The sequence below is a fragment of the Gossypium hirsutum genome, chromosome D11 (assembly GCF_007990345.1).
Source record: "Gossypium hirsutum isolate 1008001.06 chromosome D11, Gossypium_hirsutum_v2.1, whole genome shotgun sequence".
Lineage (NCBI taxonomy): Eukaryota > Viridiplantae > Streptophyta > Magnoliopsida > Malvales > Malvaceae > Gossypium > Gossypium hirsutum.
Window position 1 is genome coordinate 14,446,026 of NC_053447.1, and position 13,798 is coordinate 14,459,823.

The 13,798-nt window shown below is 33.9% G+C and overlaps 2 protein-coding genes across 6 annotated transcripts; both read left to right on the forward strand.

Moving 5' to 3' along the window:
- Nucleotides 1-5,346: 5,346 nt before the first annotated feature.
- LOC107912567 (phosphatidylinositol/phosphatidylcholine transfer protein SFH9) lies at nucleotides 5,347-12,325 on the forward strand. 5 transcript variants are annotated; one of them, XM_016840807.2, is made up of 16 exons: nucleotides 5,347-5,888; nucleotides 6,245-6,286; nucleotides 6,374-6,692; nucleotides 8,105-8,204; nucleotides 8,389-8,655; nucleotides 8,731-8,808; nucleotides 8,903-9,004; nucleotides 9,110-9,159; nucleotides 9,253-9,352; nucleotides 9,512-9,598; nucleotides 9,701-9,784; nucleotides 9,903-9,981; nucleotides 10,704-11,101; nucleotides 11,195-11,269; nucleotides 11,789-11,933; nucleotides 12,029-12,325. In XM_016840807.2, exons 2-15 carry the CDS (start codon nucleotides 6,280-6,282, stop codon nucleotides 11,840-11,842), a joined length of 1,800 nt encoding a protein of 599 aa, XP_016696296.2. In that variant the 5' UTR covers nucleotides 5,347-5,888; nucleotides 6,245-6,279; the 3' UTR covers nucleotides 11,843-11,933; nucleotides 12,029-12,325. The 5 variants fall into 5 exon arrangements, with proteins under 5 accessions (XP_016696296.2, XP_040962128.1, XP_016696294.2 ...); XM_041106194.1 differs by having other exon boundaries at nucleotides 5,348-5,888; nucleotides 6,380-6,692; XM_016840805.2 differs by lacking the exons at nucleotides 11,789-11,933; nucleotides 12,029-12,325 and having other exon boundaries at nucleotides 5,348-5,888; nucleotides 11,195-11,724.
- Nucleotides 12,326-12,535: 210 nt separating this feature from the next.
- On the forward strand, nucleotides 12,536-13,643 carry LOC107912569 (trihelix transcription factor ASIL1; the record flags this gene model as incomplete). The annotated part of the gene is made up of 1 exon (XM_016840808.2): nucleotides 12,536-13,643. A coding segment is annotated over one exon (864 nt), but the record flags the coding sequence as incomplete, so codon positions are not given.
- Nucleotides 13,644-13,798: the final 155 nt, after the last annotated feature.

Genomic DNA, 13,798 nt, shown 5'->3' on the forward strand with positions numbered 1-13,798 from the left:
GATAGAATACAAATAATATTATTTTAATAGAAAAATCTCCAACTCCCTATTATTTAGGGAGAGGAGCGACAACCCTAGTTAGGAATATTAGGGTTTGTCATCCCATGCATTTTATATAAAGGGAGTTGGGTCTCTCCTATATTGAGTCCAATTATATGTGTTTCGTAGACTTTAACCCAACACTTTATAATTTATTCTAACCCAGTTTATGGTTTTTCTATTTCCCAAATTAAATATCATTTATTCAATTAATTTGAAAATTTTAATTTCTCAATTAAATAGTTTTCTCAACCAAATTCTAATTCCATTAAAATCATGACAACTTTACCGTAAAAGAATCTATGAGAAAATATATTTAATTTTTCTACATTCAACGGATTTCACAATGACCAAATAATTTAAATATATTTTTGAACTTCAATTATTTAATTAATCAATTAAATAATAATTGAAAAAACCAAAAATTAATTCTCAGGTCATTTTCATACTTATTGAGAAAACCACATTCAATTTCGAATGTATCACACTTCTCTAACTTCATCATTTCTATCTATTCTTGTTCATTTGATTCAACATAAAATTCATTTATGGTTTTAACGAGCTAGCAGAGGGATCAATGCTCAAATGATTTATAAACAAGTTTTATCTTTTCACCTATTAATTATAAACTTATTTAGTTACGAAGACATTCCACTATAGTATCGTGATTGAGCATTCCCTAACAGCATACCATTACGAAAGCAACTTGATCAATACTCGTCCAATGACCTTTTCATAAGTATGTTACCCTCATAAGATATCCTTAATCTCTTTGGGATAGTATACGTTCTTTGTATATGATTCTATTTTATCTCATGGTAACTATTACTTCTTCCTTCATGAAAAGTCAATTACTATCAAATAGTAATCAAGTCATTCATCACAAAGAAACACGACTCGTGGCCATATTTACTTTTCATCAACCATGTAATGCCAATGAGAGGATATCATTTACCCATGTCTCGCACTATGAATTTCACTCTTGTGAATAACTCTACATACTGCAGAAGTCGTACACCCAACACACCAGCTTTCAGTTCCTTATTTATTCGAACTCAGGCTTTTACTTACATCAAAGTGTACGAGTCACGCATACATAGTCCGTCATTCGCTCAAGATTTAGGTAGGTCACACTATGAATGCCACAAGTGAATAAACTCATAAACAGATTCAGGATCTATTCTTATTAGGTAAAGTCCGATGTACTATCAGTCCATTCAATCACATCTATGTCTCTATATTTCGGGAGTATCCACTTCGATGCCCAAGAAAAAACATCCCTCTAATTGGACCTGATAGACAATATATTAGTCTTTCAATCGGTTTGCTTATTTTCAATTAGACTAAGGAAATATTTAGGTTTGTCTACTAATGGTACGAGCAACTCAATCCAATTCAAATACCATAATAGAGATGGGCTTAGTTTCCCTCAAGGCCCAATTAGGATATCCAAATCTAAGCAGCTAAAGACAAAACTCAACTTACTCGTTCAAGATTTTATCACGAAAAAAATTCGAAAAGAAAAGTTGAAGCTTCAAGATGATGGATTTTGGAGTAATGATGAATTAGAAGGGACTAATTTTGTGCGTGGGTCTAAACTTTCAATCTATTATGACAAGCGCATGTGGAAAATGTTAACAAGTTTAGGCACTTCACTTTAAGGACCCCAACCGATCCCACAAGCCTAGACGTTTCATATTAGGTTCGTGTTTTAAGCTTAATTTTTATTATATATGAGCTCAATATTGTATTTATCAGCTCGCATTATTTTATGATTATTTAATTTCAAATTTTTGATAATTATTAAGTATTTTAAGTTATTTAGGAGTTTTATGTTAACAAGAAAGTTTAGTTTAAAACTACTTCTTATTTAGATTAAATTAGAATTCTAGTATACTTAAGAGTTTTATTTAGATTTATTTAGCTAGCCTATATATAGGTGTTTACATTGTACACAAATCATACAATTCATTATTATTCAACTTTTCTTTTTAAGTTAATAAATTCTCTTTGAGTTTTTCTTTTAGAAGAGTTTTAGTAATCTTTTCAGATTGTGGGGATCATCTTCACACTTTTTCTTGTCAAGTTTTCTTTCTTCAAGGGGAAATTAGAGCCGCTTGAAGGGATTTGTGGATTCTTCATGTTTCCAATACTTCTTAGGACTTCGACATACCACGTTCTATATTTCCATCTATCTTCTTTATTTTTCTTCTTTATTAATTCTAATTTTAGATTTCATTATACTATTTTATTCATCTTAGTTATTTATTTTTAATTGTTTTTCTTTATTTTTATCTAACTTGGATTTTGTTTGCATTTTAGGTTGTGTTAGAATCCAAGTTTCTTTTTTAATGTCTAGAGCCTTAAGTCAAATCTGTGACTTTGACAAACTTTACGATCCGCTTCCCCATTCATTCGCCTCATTTTGTATCAGCTAATATAAGTTGTCTTTTCGTATTACGATCCGACCACGTAGTACCGCTTATTATCAATTAAATATTAGACAACCAATGAGAAACATTTGCTTCCATTTTAATTCTCGTGCAAAACCCATATGAGGACAATTATACAAAATATATCAATGATTTTGTTTTATTAACCAATTTATTCAAAAAAATTACAAGTTTACAAACGGATATACTATACTCAGGGTACCAGATCCAACAAACCAATGATATCTCAATTCACTATAATTGAATTGTTGTCTTTTAATGAAAATGTATAACCTTTATAATCCCTATCTTTTTTCACAAAGCTAAGACATAACCTTCCCCTAGTTTTTATGGCTTAAATAAGACCCTTTAGCTTGTACATTTTAAATGTTGTTGTATCAAAAGCTTGTGACATCAAAGCTAACAACAAGAAAGATAACAAGTCCAAGCTAGGGGAGATATTAGGGTTCCATTTAGCCGTCATTAATAGCGAACCATCAAGCACCCAAGACCCCTCCTTGTGGACGAAATGCAAATCAAAGATGTTATTGAACCTTAGTACGAAAAAAGTATCATTCCTAGAGAAGACCAAGACATGACAATGTAGATTCCATACCCTATTTACTAGCATTTTGAGTAACCACATAAAAAATTATTTGAAATCATACATATAAGCAACCAAATAATGGCTCAAGGAGCATTGCTAAGGGCTAAATCTTCTTGATCAAATAAAATAACAATTCCCCTTCTAACTGCCACAATGATTAATGGTTAGAGCTTTGCTTCCACTGAATATTGCATTAGGTTGTCTTCATATGACGAAGCATTCAATTCATTGCTTTTAGGCTAACTGTAATCTTTGATTGAATTTTTGTTCATCTTTGGAGGAGAAGAGGTGGAAGAGAATAAGTTATTTGGTTTGATTCAAACTGAATAGAGGGGTGTTGTATGCAATTTACTTAAAATATAGATTGTGTCAAAAGGAGGAATCATTAACGTTTCTACCTTTATGATTATTCATTGAAATAGAAGTTAAAGGGTTAATGGCCATCAGTCAATGAAACCAAGATAGCAAGATATTAATGGCCAACTAGAGAATCTCAATGGATGGTGAAAATGGATTGACACAATTGTCACTCATGAATTATAAACCTTTATAAATCTGCTACGTGCCAACCAAAATAGAAAGAAACAAACGTTTAGAGGGAAAAGATACAACAATTGCCAAAGAAACCCAAAAGAAAACCATACTAAAAAGGATATATATACATATTGTAATCACCTATATACTTGTAATTTAGAACAAAAGAATTTTTCACAAAATTTTTAATTTCACAAATAAGATTAGAAACCTATAACTCATTTCGCCATATTCTGTTGAAATAACTGATATATTTGTAAGTTGTAATTTTAAAAAGAAAATTGATTTTTTTTCATGATGATTGATTTTGTGTGTGTGTGGAGTTAAGGTATTCTTGATGTTCATCATCTTTAAGGTTTGAATATGAGTTCTCCCCTTACAAGTGTACTGTCTTATCATTACATCTGGTCCAGCTTGAAGGCCTGCTTGAAAAATGAGAGGGTTTAAGAAAAAATATAGGCCCGAAAAATGGGCTTGGATAAGAAAAATGGGTCAGGTCTCGGGTAAGCTTTTTTGGCCCAAGCTCGGCCTGAATTTGCAAAAAGAAAAAAAAAACCTGATGCTATTTTTTTATTGTTTTGCCATTGTGTTTTCATTGTTTTGCTATCATTTCACTATTATATTGTTACTATTTTGTTGTTATTGTTTGGATATTGTATAACTTTTATTTTATTATTAATTTTACCACTAATATAGAGGTATTTGCTTGCTAGGTTGCACTTATCTTGGTGTTATTTAAGAATATTTTTTCATTTATTGGGAAACATTTATTTTAATGTTATTAGTGTATTTGATGTATTATATTTTTTAAATTTATTTTTATATAAAAAATTTTAATATCAGCGGACAGACCAGGCTCAGGTTTTAACATTTTTATCCGGATCAAATTTAGGCAAAAATTTAAGCCCATTTTATAGGTTGAGCCTAGAAAATAGGCCTTAATTTTTCACTTGGCTCAACCCGAACTCGACCCATGGACAACTCTAATTACATCTAATAATATCAATATATCTACAAAATTATAATTCCACAAATAAAATTTTTAAAAATAAAAATTAAATAAGAAAAGTATGTGAAATTCTTAATTTTGTTAAAGAGTTATACTAATAACGATTTATAAGATAATAATAATACATTTTATCATTGCAATATTAGGAAGAGGGAGATAAATTTTGAAGTTTGAACCCCTTTTTGTCTAAATGTTAAGCGGAAACTTTAACCACTGTTCTAATTAAATTTTAAATATTAGATTATAACACGCCATGATATATGTGAAAAAAGTTCTATAACAAATATATTTATTAAAATTTAATATAAAAATAAATTAAACTTCAGTGAAAATTATAATGTTGAGATGTTAAAAATCATATAGATTTAAATTTAAACCCATCAAATATATATTTTCCAGATTTCATATAATAAAATAAAATAACATAAGCATCCTTATTGTAACATTTTTTATTTTGTAAAAGAGTAAATTTTTAATAATTTTTTTGAAATAAGTGAAACAAATTTAATAAAACATTTAAATAATAAGATAATTATTTGATATATTAATAATACAAATTTCTAACATCGTAGAAGAGTTTGAGATTTTATCACATGATTTATTATAACTTAAGAAAATGACAAAAGCTAAACCCACGTGGCATATGAAATGTTTGATGCCAAACGTTTTCTATTGGTTTTCCTCGTGTATAAGTACAAATACACAAAAGAAAAGAAAATCAGTTTCCCATTTGGCTTTGTTCCTTTGCACCTAACTATCTCTAATCTCATCCTCCATTAGCTAACCGTCGAAACCCCGCTTCCCTCCCTCTTTAGGAATAAAGCCCAAAGCAAACGTTAAGTCGTCGTCGGAATCTCCGCCACTTGAGTAGCTGAAGCGGCGGTTTCACGCTACGTTACTACGTTTCAACTTCCAATTTCGGTCTCCGAAAACGACGATTTCTTTTTAAAATAATCTAAGAAAAAAAAAAAACCTTTTTTGACAACGACACTTCTCTGCTACGTTCCCAAGCTAACTAACCCAAAAGAGGAAAAAAAAACACCAATAATTATTTTATTCTGAAAACGATAGAGAGAAAAAGCCCGCCCTTGTAACCTCCTAAAGTAGTGGCTTTTGCTCATATCCTCTTATATATGGTTTGGATTATTATATATATAAAATATTTTCGTACATAAAGAATAACGAGAGAATCTGAGAAATTCAATCATCCGTTTTTCGTGAATTTAATCTCGTTCAATTCGTTGAAGTGAATACGTTTTTTTTCAAGGTATATTTGGATATATATTTTTATAAACTGTATTGTTATTTATTGATACATTAATGATTCCATGGAAGGATTTTTTTTCTTCTTTTAATTGTGTTTGTTTTGATATTCGTTGTTGGATCTGACGTAATTTAATTTCGATCCTGTTTCTGACTAGTAATAATCTTTTTTTTCTCTCTGTATGCCGATTCATGTCCTTTTTGTCCATTTAGGCTTGATTTTTTTTTTGGTCAATTTCGTCGGTTTTTTTAACAACAACGAGCTGTAAAAGAGAATCGAACAGATCTGAAAGTTTTTCTAGCATGTAAAACTACCTTCTTTTGTTATTCCTGAGATTTTCAGATTCTGTTTGGTTGCAGATACAATTCTGATCGTGATCGAGGATAAAATTACAATGCCTGGTAAGTTATGTTTAATTTTACTGACTTTTGTTCAAATTCGAGATCAAAATGGTGATTCCTGGATTGGTTTTTCAATTTCTTTAAAAGTTCCAGGAGAGTTAATTGCATTTGAAGAAAGTGAGAAGTTTAGCAAGGATGCGAATTTGGATATTGAGACGTCTGAAGACGAGAAAAGGAGGAGGGGACGAGGGAGATCTCTGAAAAAGAAAGCGATGACTGCTTCGACGAAGCTAACTCATAGCCTTAAGAAGCGTGGCGGACGCGTGTCTGATTGCAAATACACGGCAATTTCTATCGAGGATGTAAGGGATGCGGAGGAGGAAAAGGCTGTCAAAGCTTTTCGCCAGGCGTTGCTTGCAAAGGACCAGCTTCCCTCACGTCATGATGATTACTACACTTTGTTAAGGTAAACAACCAGTAGACTTGTACTGCAGTTTCTGGAAGGAAGTTATGTTATTCATATGCGTGGGCACTTCGCATTAACCATGTTGATAAGAGATGAGATCATCCCTTTGAACCAAACATGTGCTGTTTTAAAATTTACAAATGATAGCTTGAATAATGCTACCCATCAATTGACTTTAAGAAAATTTTATAAATGTTTATTGCTGTGAACAACATTTTCCATTTGTTCTCTAATTTTCATCATTTTCTGTGGCCTTTCCTTGGTAATTTTTTATTACTTTCGTCAAACATCCAATTGACGGTAGCTGGTGGGTCCAACTTGAACATAAGACCTGTAATAATTCCCAACACTTAGAAGAGGTGTGATTGTACTACTTGACACTCCCCTTGTCTGTAGCTTAACAGGCTTACATGTGGATAGCCTTGCAAGTGGTTTTCAACCTTATATAGGGTTAGGCAGGAAGAACATAACAATCCTTGGCTCAGATACTATATTAGAATGTAACCTAAAACAACTGGAAATAGATGGAGGGTTCAATTTGAATATAAGACCACAGAAACCCAAAGCGGATAATTCCACTTAACAATTTCATAATCTGGAATCTAGAAGGCAATTTTTGGATTTTTTCATCATTACATCCCTAAGTTTCTAAAGGAATTTTGGATGCCACTATTGAAATTCTGGCTCAAAATAAAGATTTAACAAAATTGGATTCAAATGAAAAAGAAAGATTAATTGATCAGGAAAAAATGTTTTCCACACCTCATGGCTCATGCAGCTTCTCCTTTAGGGTCTAGGTTTTCTAGTGAAGAAATTTATTGGAATTTTTTAATATAAATATCAGAATGATTTCTTGGCTGCATAATTGGTGGTTCATTTCTTGGTGTACTATATCAAACCATCTTCAATTTACTTATTTCATGAACTGCAACTGCCCCCTTTATTGAGTTTTGGGCAGTGTACTAGTTTTGGTCATCAAATTTTTAGCAGCAAGGATTTGAGAAATGTATCTTATATAAATGATTTATTTAAAAAGCTACTGCCTAACTCGGAGGATTTATGAGTAGACTCTTATTCTAATAAAACTAAGATTTTTAACTTCGAACTCTGAGTATCTTGATGGACATAATGCAAATTCATCTGCGGGGTTTGTTGTGAAGCATGATGTAACGGAGTCTGCTTTGATGAGCTGGTGACTCCCCAGTTAACCCTGGACTATACTCTCAGAACCAGTATACATAGAAGTGGAAACTTAACTCCACTAAACATTATATTTAAAAAAAAAAAAAAAAAACTTATTCCAGCTTATCCAAAATTTAAAAAAAAAAGAGGGAAGAAAAAGAAATCATATATTCAAAAGCCTCCATTCAACAGTGTTCATTCATTTAAAAATCTGGAATTTGTTTTTGCAGATTCTTGAAAGCAAGGAAATTTGACCTTGATAAAACTATCCAGATGTGGGAAGATATGCTGAACTGGAGAAATGAGAATGGTGTGGATACTATTGTACAGGTAAACTGCTCCTTCTATTATTTTTAAACTTCATCAAATCATAAGAAGTGCAGTAGAAATTTAAATGATGGAAATAGCAACTTTGTATATCTTGTTGTTTATGAAGGATGTGTGCTGTCTCTCTTTAATGTTGGTAACAGTTTCAGGTATCATAGTTTTAACATATGCTGTGATGCATATGCAGGATTTTGTGTATGATGAATACGAAGAAGTTCAGCAGTGTTACCCCCATGGTTACCATGGTGTGGACAAACAGGGGCACCCTGTTTATATTGAAAGAATTGGTAAAATTGACGTTGGCAAGCTGATGAAGGTCACTACAGTTGAAAGATTTTTAAAATATCATGTGCAGGGCTTTGAGAAGGCTTTCTTGGAGAAGTTTCCTGCCTGTTCTATGGCTGCCAAGAAGCCTATAGATTGTACAACGACAATATTAGATGTGCAGGGGTTGGTCAGTATTCATCAATCACAGAACATATGCATTTCATGCTGTATCGTATATCTCATTATTTCCCTCATTATGCAGAACTGGATGAGCTTTGGCAAGGTTGCAAATGATCTTGTGATGCGCATGCAGAAAATTGATGGTGACAACTATCCTGAGGTGTCTTAATTGTTTCATTAAGCTGAATGAATATATATATATTATTTATGTATATATTTCTCTATTGTTGCTAACATCATAATTCTCTCCTCAGACTCTACATCAAATGTACATAGTTAATGCTGGAAGCAGATTCAAAATACTATGGAACACTGCAAGAGGCTTTCTTGATCCAAAAACTACTGCAAAAATTCATGTAGAAAAATATTGAAACAAGTGATCATAAACAAATATATTTTGATGCAGGATTTTTGTTTTGGAGGTTGGTTTACTAATCAAGCAATTTTCTTTCACCATACAGGTTCTTGGGAACAAATTCCATACTAAATTATTGGAGATTATTGAGCCAAGGTTGCGACTTCTTTATTACTACCGAATTATCTTACTGTCTGCTTGTTTTTGGACTTTCTAACTAAACTTGTTTGTGGAAAATCTCCCAAGCAGCCAATTGCCAGAGTTTCTTGGTGGAACTTGCTCATGCCCTAATGATGGCGGGTGTCTTAGATCTGATAAGGGACCCTGGAAAAACCCAGAAATAATGAAGGTAGGACCCTTATCAGCATTTAGAAGGAAAATGAATAAATAATTGAAGCATTTAGTAGAACTCTTCTCTATTTAGACATGTTGATATCTGAGAAATGCCATGGTTGTTATTATTTTTTATGCTCTAAGCTAAAACTGATTGCCGGTAATCTACTTGCAGTTGACACACTTGGGTTATGCCTTGTACTTTAGGAAAACAGAAAGTTCTGAGAATGACAATTTGGAAGTCAAGTTTTTGTCCACTAAGGTTCCTTTCACTACCTTTTATATTCATCAATTTCTTTGAGTACTGTCATTTTATCATTATTTAGCTATGCATCATGTTCCAAGTTAATTGGTTCTTTGGCAGGTTGCAACTAGTGAAATATCTTGCGTTTCTGATGTGAGGCTAGATACTTCAGATTTCATGCAGTTAGTGTCACTTTCCAACGAAGTAATCATCATCTTTCTGACTTCTATTTTAAGTTTGGTTATGAACTTATTTATTAGAGTTTATAATCCTTGTTTTCTTTTGTGAAATATTATTTAATATTTATTGATCCTTGTGCCAGGAAAGGATGAGTGGTCCTAACTCTTTGTATGGTACTAGCAAACCAGAAAACGCTGCAAGAACTCTAGCTAGTTCAACAAGTGAGTGATTACTCACTTATCCTAATTGGACATCATATTTGTGTTTCCGTTGTTGTCTGTTGATTTATATCAGATCATTGAATCTGGTCGGGGCACATGTTGTGGTAATTTTCTTATATGTCCTTGTGAGATGTTCCTACGATCTCATAGTAAAAACCATAATTTGGACCGAGAATGGGGCCATTAAAGCATAACTAGTAGCAATAATTAGTCTCGGAAAGGTACTGGAAGAATTATGTCCAATCATCCACACTATTAACATATGAAAGTTGGTAGTTGTGTGTGGTTTCTTTGGCCATGATGGTTATGAACTTCTATCCCCAATCAAACTTTGGTGTGTCTCCTAAATTTTTAAGACATAGTTGCTGTATATCATAGTAAATGATTATCATATAGGCCAATGAAGGTGGCTTAAAGTAAAAGTAAAAATAGTAGCCCTAGCATATGCTTCCATGTGTAGGGAAAGCTTGATCAATTAGCCAAGCTTGATTAAGATGTGGAAGCCTGTAATTATCTATCTGATTTCACCATCCATTCTAGTTTTGAACTTGTATAATTGTATTCACCTTCAACATTTCAAGTTTTGACACAAAGATTTCTAGTGAAGCTTTCTTGACATAAGATCATTATCTCCTCTTTCTCAGTATTAAAACTTCTTAATGGCAATGCTAATTTTTTCTAATGCCGCAAGCTTTTACATCTTAATTTTGTGCTGTTTTCAGATGACATAACTACCGATGTTAGTCCCAGAAATGCAGGAAAGAAGCTTGTACACCATGTGACAAGTTTTTTTACTCACTTTGTACTCAAATTGTTAGCATTTATATATTTCTTAGTCCCTGGACTGGGAAGATTTCTGAAAGCACAAGACTCGAAACAACAAACAGAAAACCAGTCAAATGACCAGATGGCAGGTTCAGGGTCTACAGAAAATGGAATTTTGACAGAAGCAGAAGAGGACTTGCTCCGTCCATGTTGGCAGAGGCTACAAAATTTAGAAACAATGGTAACCAAGCTGTATAACAAGCCTGCAAATATTCCTCCTGAAAAAGAGGACATGCTTCTTGAATCATTGAATCGGATTAAATCCATGGAACAAGATTTACAGAGAACTAAGAAAGTAGGACCTCTTTCTACTCTTTAGTCTTTATTGCAGCCAGTTTTTGTGCCTTCATAAGTCATGGTTGCTGAACACAGACTTGATCTTTTGTAGGCATTATTTACAACAGCATCAAAACAAGTAGAACTTGCTGAGTTGTTGGAGCACTTAAAGGAGAGCAACTTAGCTGTAAGTTCCTATTTTCTTGGGGAAGAAAATATAGAACTGGGAATCTTCCTTAGGAAGATAAGAATGGATTTTAACTGGTAGTGTAGGAAAGTAATTTGGTGACAGTAATTGTTCAACCGCAGCATATACCTGAATATTTGGAATTGTTGATATATCCATTTTGTTAGAGCCAAAGGAAATATGGTATTAAGCATATAGATTCTTCACGACAATAAAAGCTGTTACAATCTAGTGCTTTAACCCAAGCTTTCCAAACACAAAGATTTGTGTTGTATAAAATTGAAGACAAGTACTATTTTGTGTTGTATGAAATTGAAGACAAGTAATCTGGTTGGCCAGGTTCAGAGTAAAACTCTGTCCCCTTTGTCTAATATAGAAAACTGAACTTGCTTGGTGCATGACCAACAAAAAAATGCTTTTTTTTTAACTTCTAAATATGGAATAGATTAAGTGAAGAGTGCCTGTGGATGTGTTCAAATAAGGCGCTTATTCTGATGGTATTGAGTATGACATTAACAGGGGAAATTTTCATGTTGGGGAAGAAACTACAAACCATTGAACCCAGAAAGATGAAATTGCTTGGGTGACGCTGGTTTAGCTTTGGTAGCCAATATGCTGTCTTGTTTTGTCTCTCAAAAATGCTATATATAACAGCTTCAATCAGGTTGACTAACTCTTTTACATCACACTCTCACTTGTATGATCCTATATAGAACATTGAATCTCATTTTTGTTTTTGTGTGGCCTTGAAATGGGCAGTCAAGGTTGATGCAAGACAGTTGCGAGATGATCATTGAAATAAACTTTCTGACAAAGTAGTTGAAAAGAGCCGTTCTTGACCTCACTCGCATAGCATTGAAAAGAGCAGGTAAGTTCGTGTAAAAGCCAAGTGTTAAGGGGCTAAGTTAGAGAGGTGCTGCGAAAACTGGTGATGCCTTGTGACTTTTAATTTTTACAGAATTTTGGAAAGATGACTGTAGATGGGTATAAATTGTAATACAAAGGATTATAGTCAATTACAGCAATGAGTGAAGACACTATTACTACTTGATTAAATCTTTTAGGCAACAAATCTCAAAAATAAAACAAGATTAAAGCAAGCTTATTATAAATAATAATGTAATAAATCTCATTGGCTAGGCAAAGAAATTGGCCCTCAATTAAAATGTAAAAAACGGAAAAACTAAAATATAACCGACCCACTCTTCTCCACCGCCACCCTCTTCTCCAAAATTTGAGGTTTAGGAATCCAAATCTTCCCCCTAAAATGTCAAATATATCTCCGGCGGCCGACCCACACCCGGAAAAAAGCCCCAACCCCTTCCATGGACACACCAAGAAACTCTCAACCTAATCCAAGCCTACCAAGAAAAATGGTATTCTCTCCAACGCAGCAAACTCAAAGCCTGGCAGTGGCAAGAGGTAGCTGTAACCGTCGCTGTACGCTGCGGCCACTTAGACGATTCACCCGCCAAAACCGCTCTCCAGTGCCGTCACAAGATGGAGAAGCTCCGCCGTCGTTACCGGTCCGAACGCCAAGGTCTCGCTTCGGGAGCCCATTGGCCTTATTACGACGCCATGGAAGCTCTCGAGCACGAGCCTTTGACTATCTCGGCTCGACCGTTGGCTTCCTTGGTTCCTACCAGAGGGCTAAATTTCTATTCCGAAAATGGACATGAAGCTGGGAATAATTACTATAGCAACTACGTGGTCGAGGAGGAACAAGAAGATTATTATTATGATGATGATGAAGAAAACAACCAGTTCAGTAAAAGCCGCAGTATTAACAATATATTGCGACGGCCGAGTGCTGTGAACCGGTTTTCTGGGTTCTTAAGCGGGGGAAGGAAAAGGATTAGAGGGGAAGAGGAGGGGAATAATGACGTGGCAGTTGTGGCAATGGAGGAAGAGAACAAGGGAATGGCACTAGCAGTGGAAATAAGGAGATTTGGTGAGAAGCTAATGTGGGTAGAAAGGAAAAGGATGGAAATGATGCGAGAAACTGAAAGATTAAGAATGGAAATGGAGAACACAAGGATTGAGATGATACTGGATGCAAATAAGAAATTTGTGGATGTGATCTCAGCGAGTTTCGGCTCAAGCAAGGTGGATCAACAATTGGGTTCCTGAAGAATCTCGGAGCAGGTTCGGGTTTCATACAATCAAGATTTTTGCAGGGCAACTGTTTATATATATGTATATATATCTTGCGGGAAGAATGTATGATGTTCCCGGAATTATTCACGTTGCACTTCGCACTTGTTTGTGTTAGTGTTTTAACATTTTGAAAAGTTGGAACCTTACTTTGAGTCGGTGGTTTAGCTGTGCTAGTCTAAAATGACTGCTGGTATATACGAGTGACTTCTTTGTGCTCCATGGATCAACCCTAGCCATTATTTTTTGAATGATTATGTAAAGATAGGGATTGCCGTGTTGCATTACATCCCTGCTGTATTTTTTTATTGCCTCTTGCTCTCAAAAGTTCGGCGACACTGTTACAGAATATGCTACTGCCTGATTTTGTCTTGT

What these genes read in the sequence shown, in the direction of transcription:
- LOC107912567 (XM_016840805.2), top strand. An exon ending in TTGGAGATTATTGAGCCAAG is followed by an intron (nt 9,160 to 9,252) that starts GTTGCGACTTCT and finishes TCTCCCAAGCAG; the next exon opens with CCAATTGCCAGAGTTTCTTG. An exon ending in TAGTGTCACTTTCCAACGAA is followed by an intron (nt 9,785 to 9,902) that starts GTAATCATCATC and finishes TCCTTGTGCCAG; the next exon opens with GAAAGGATGAGTGGTCCTAA.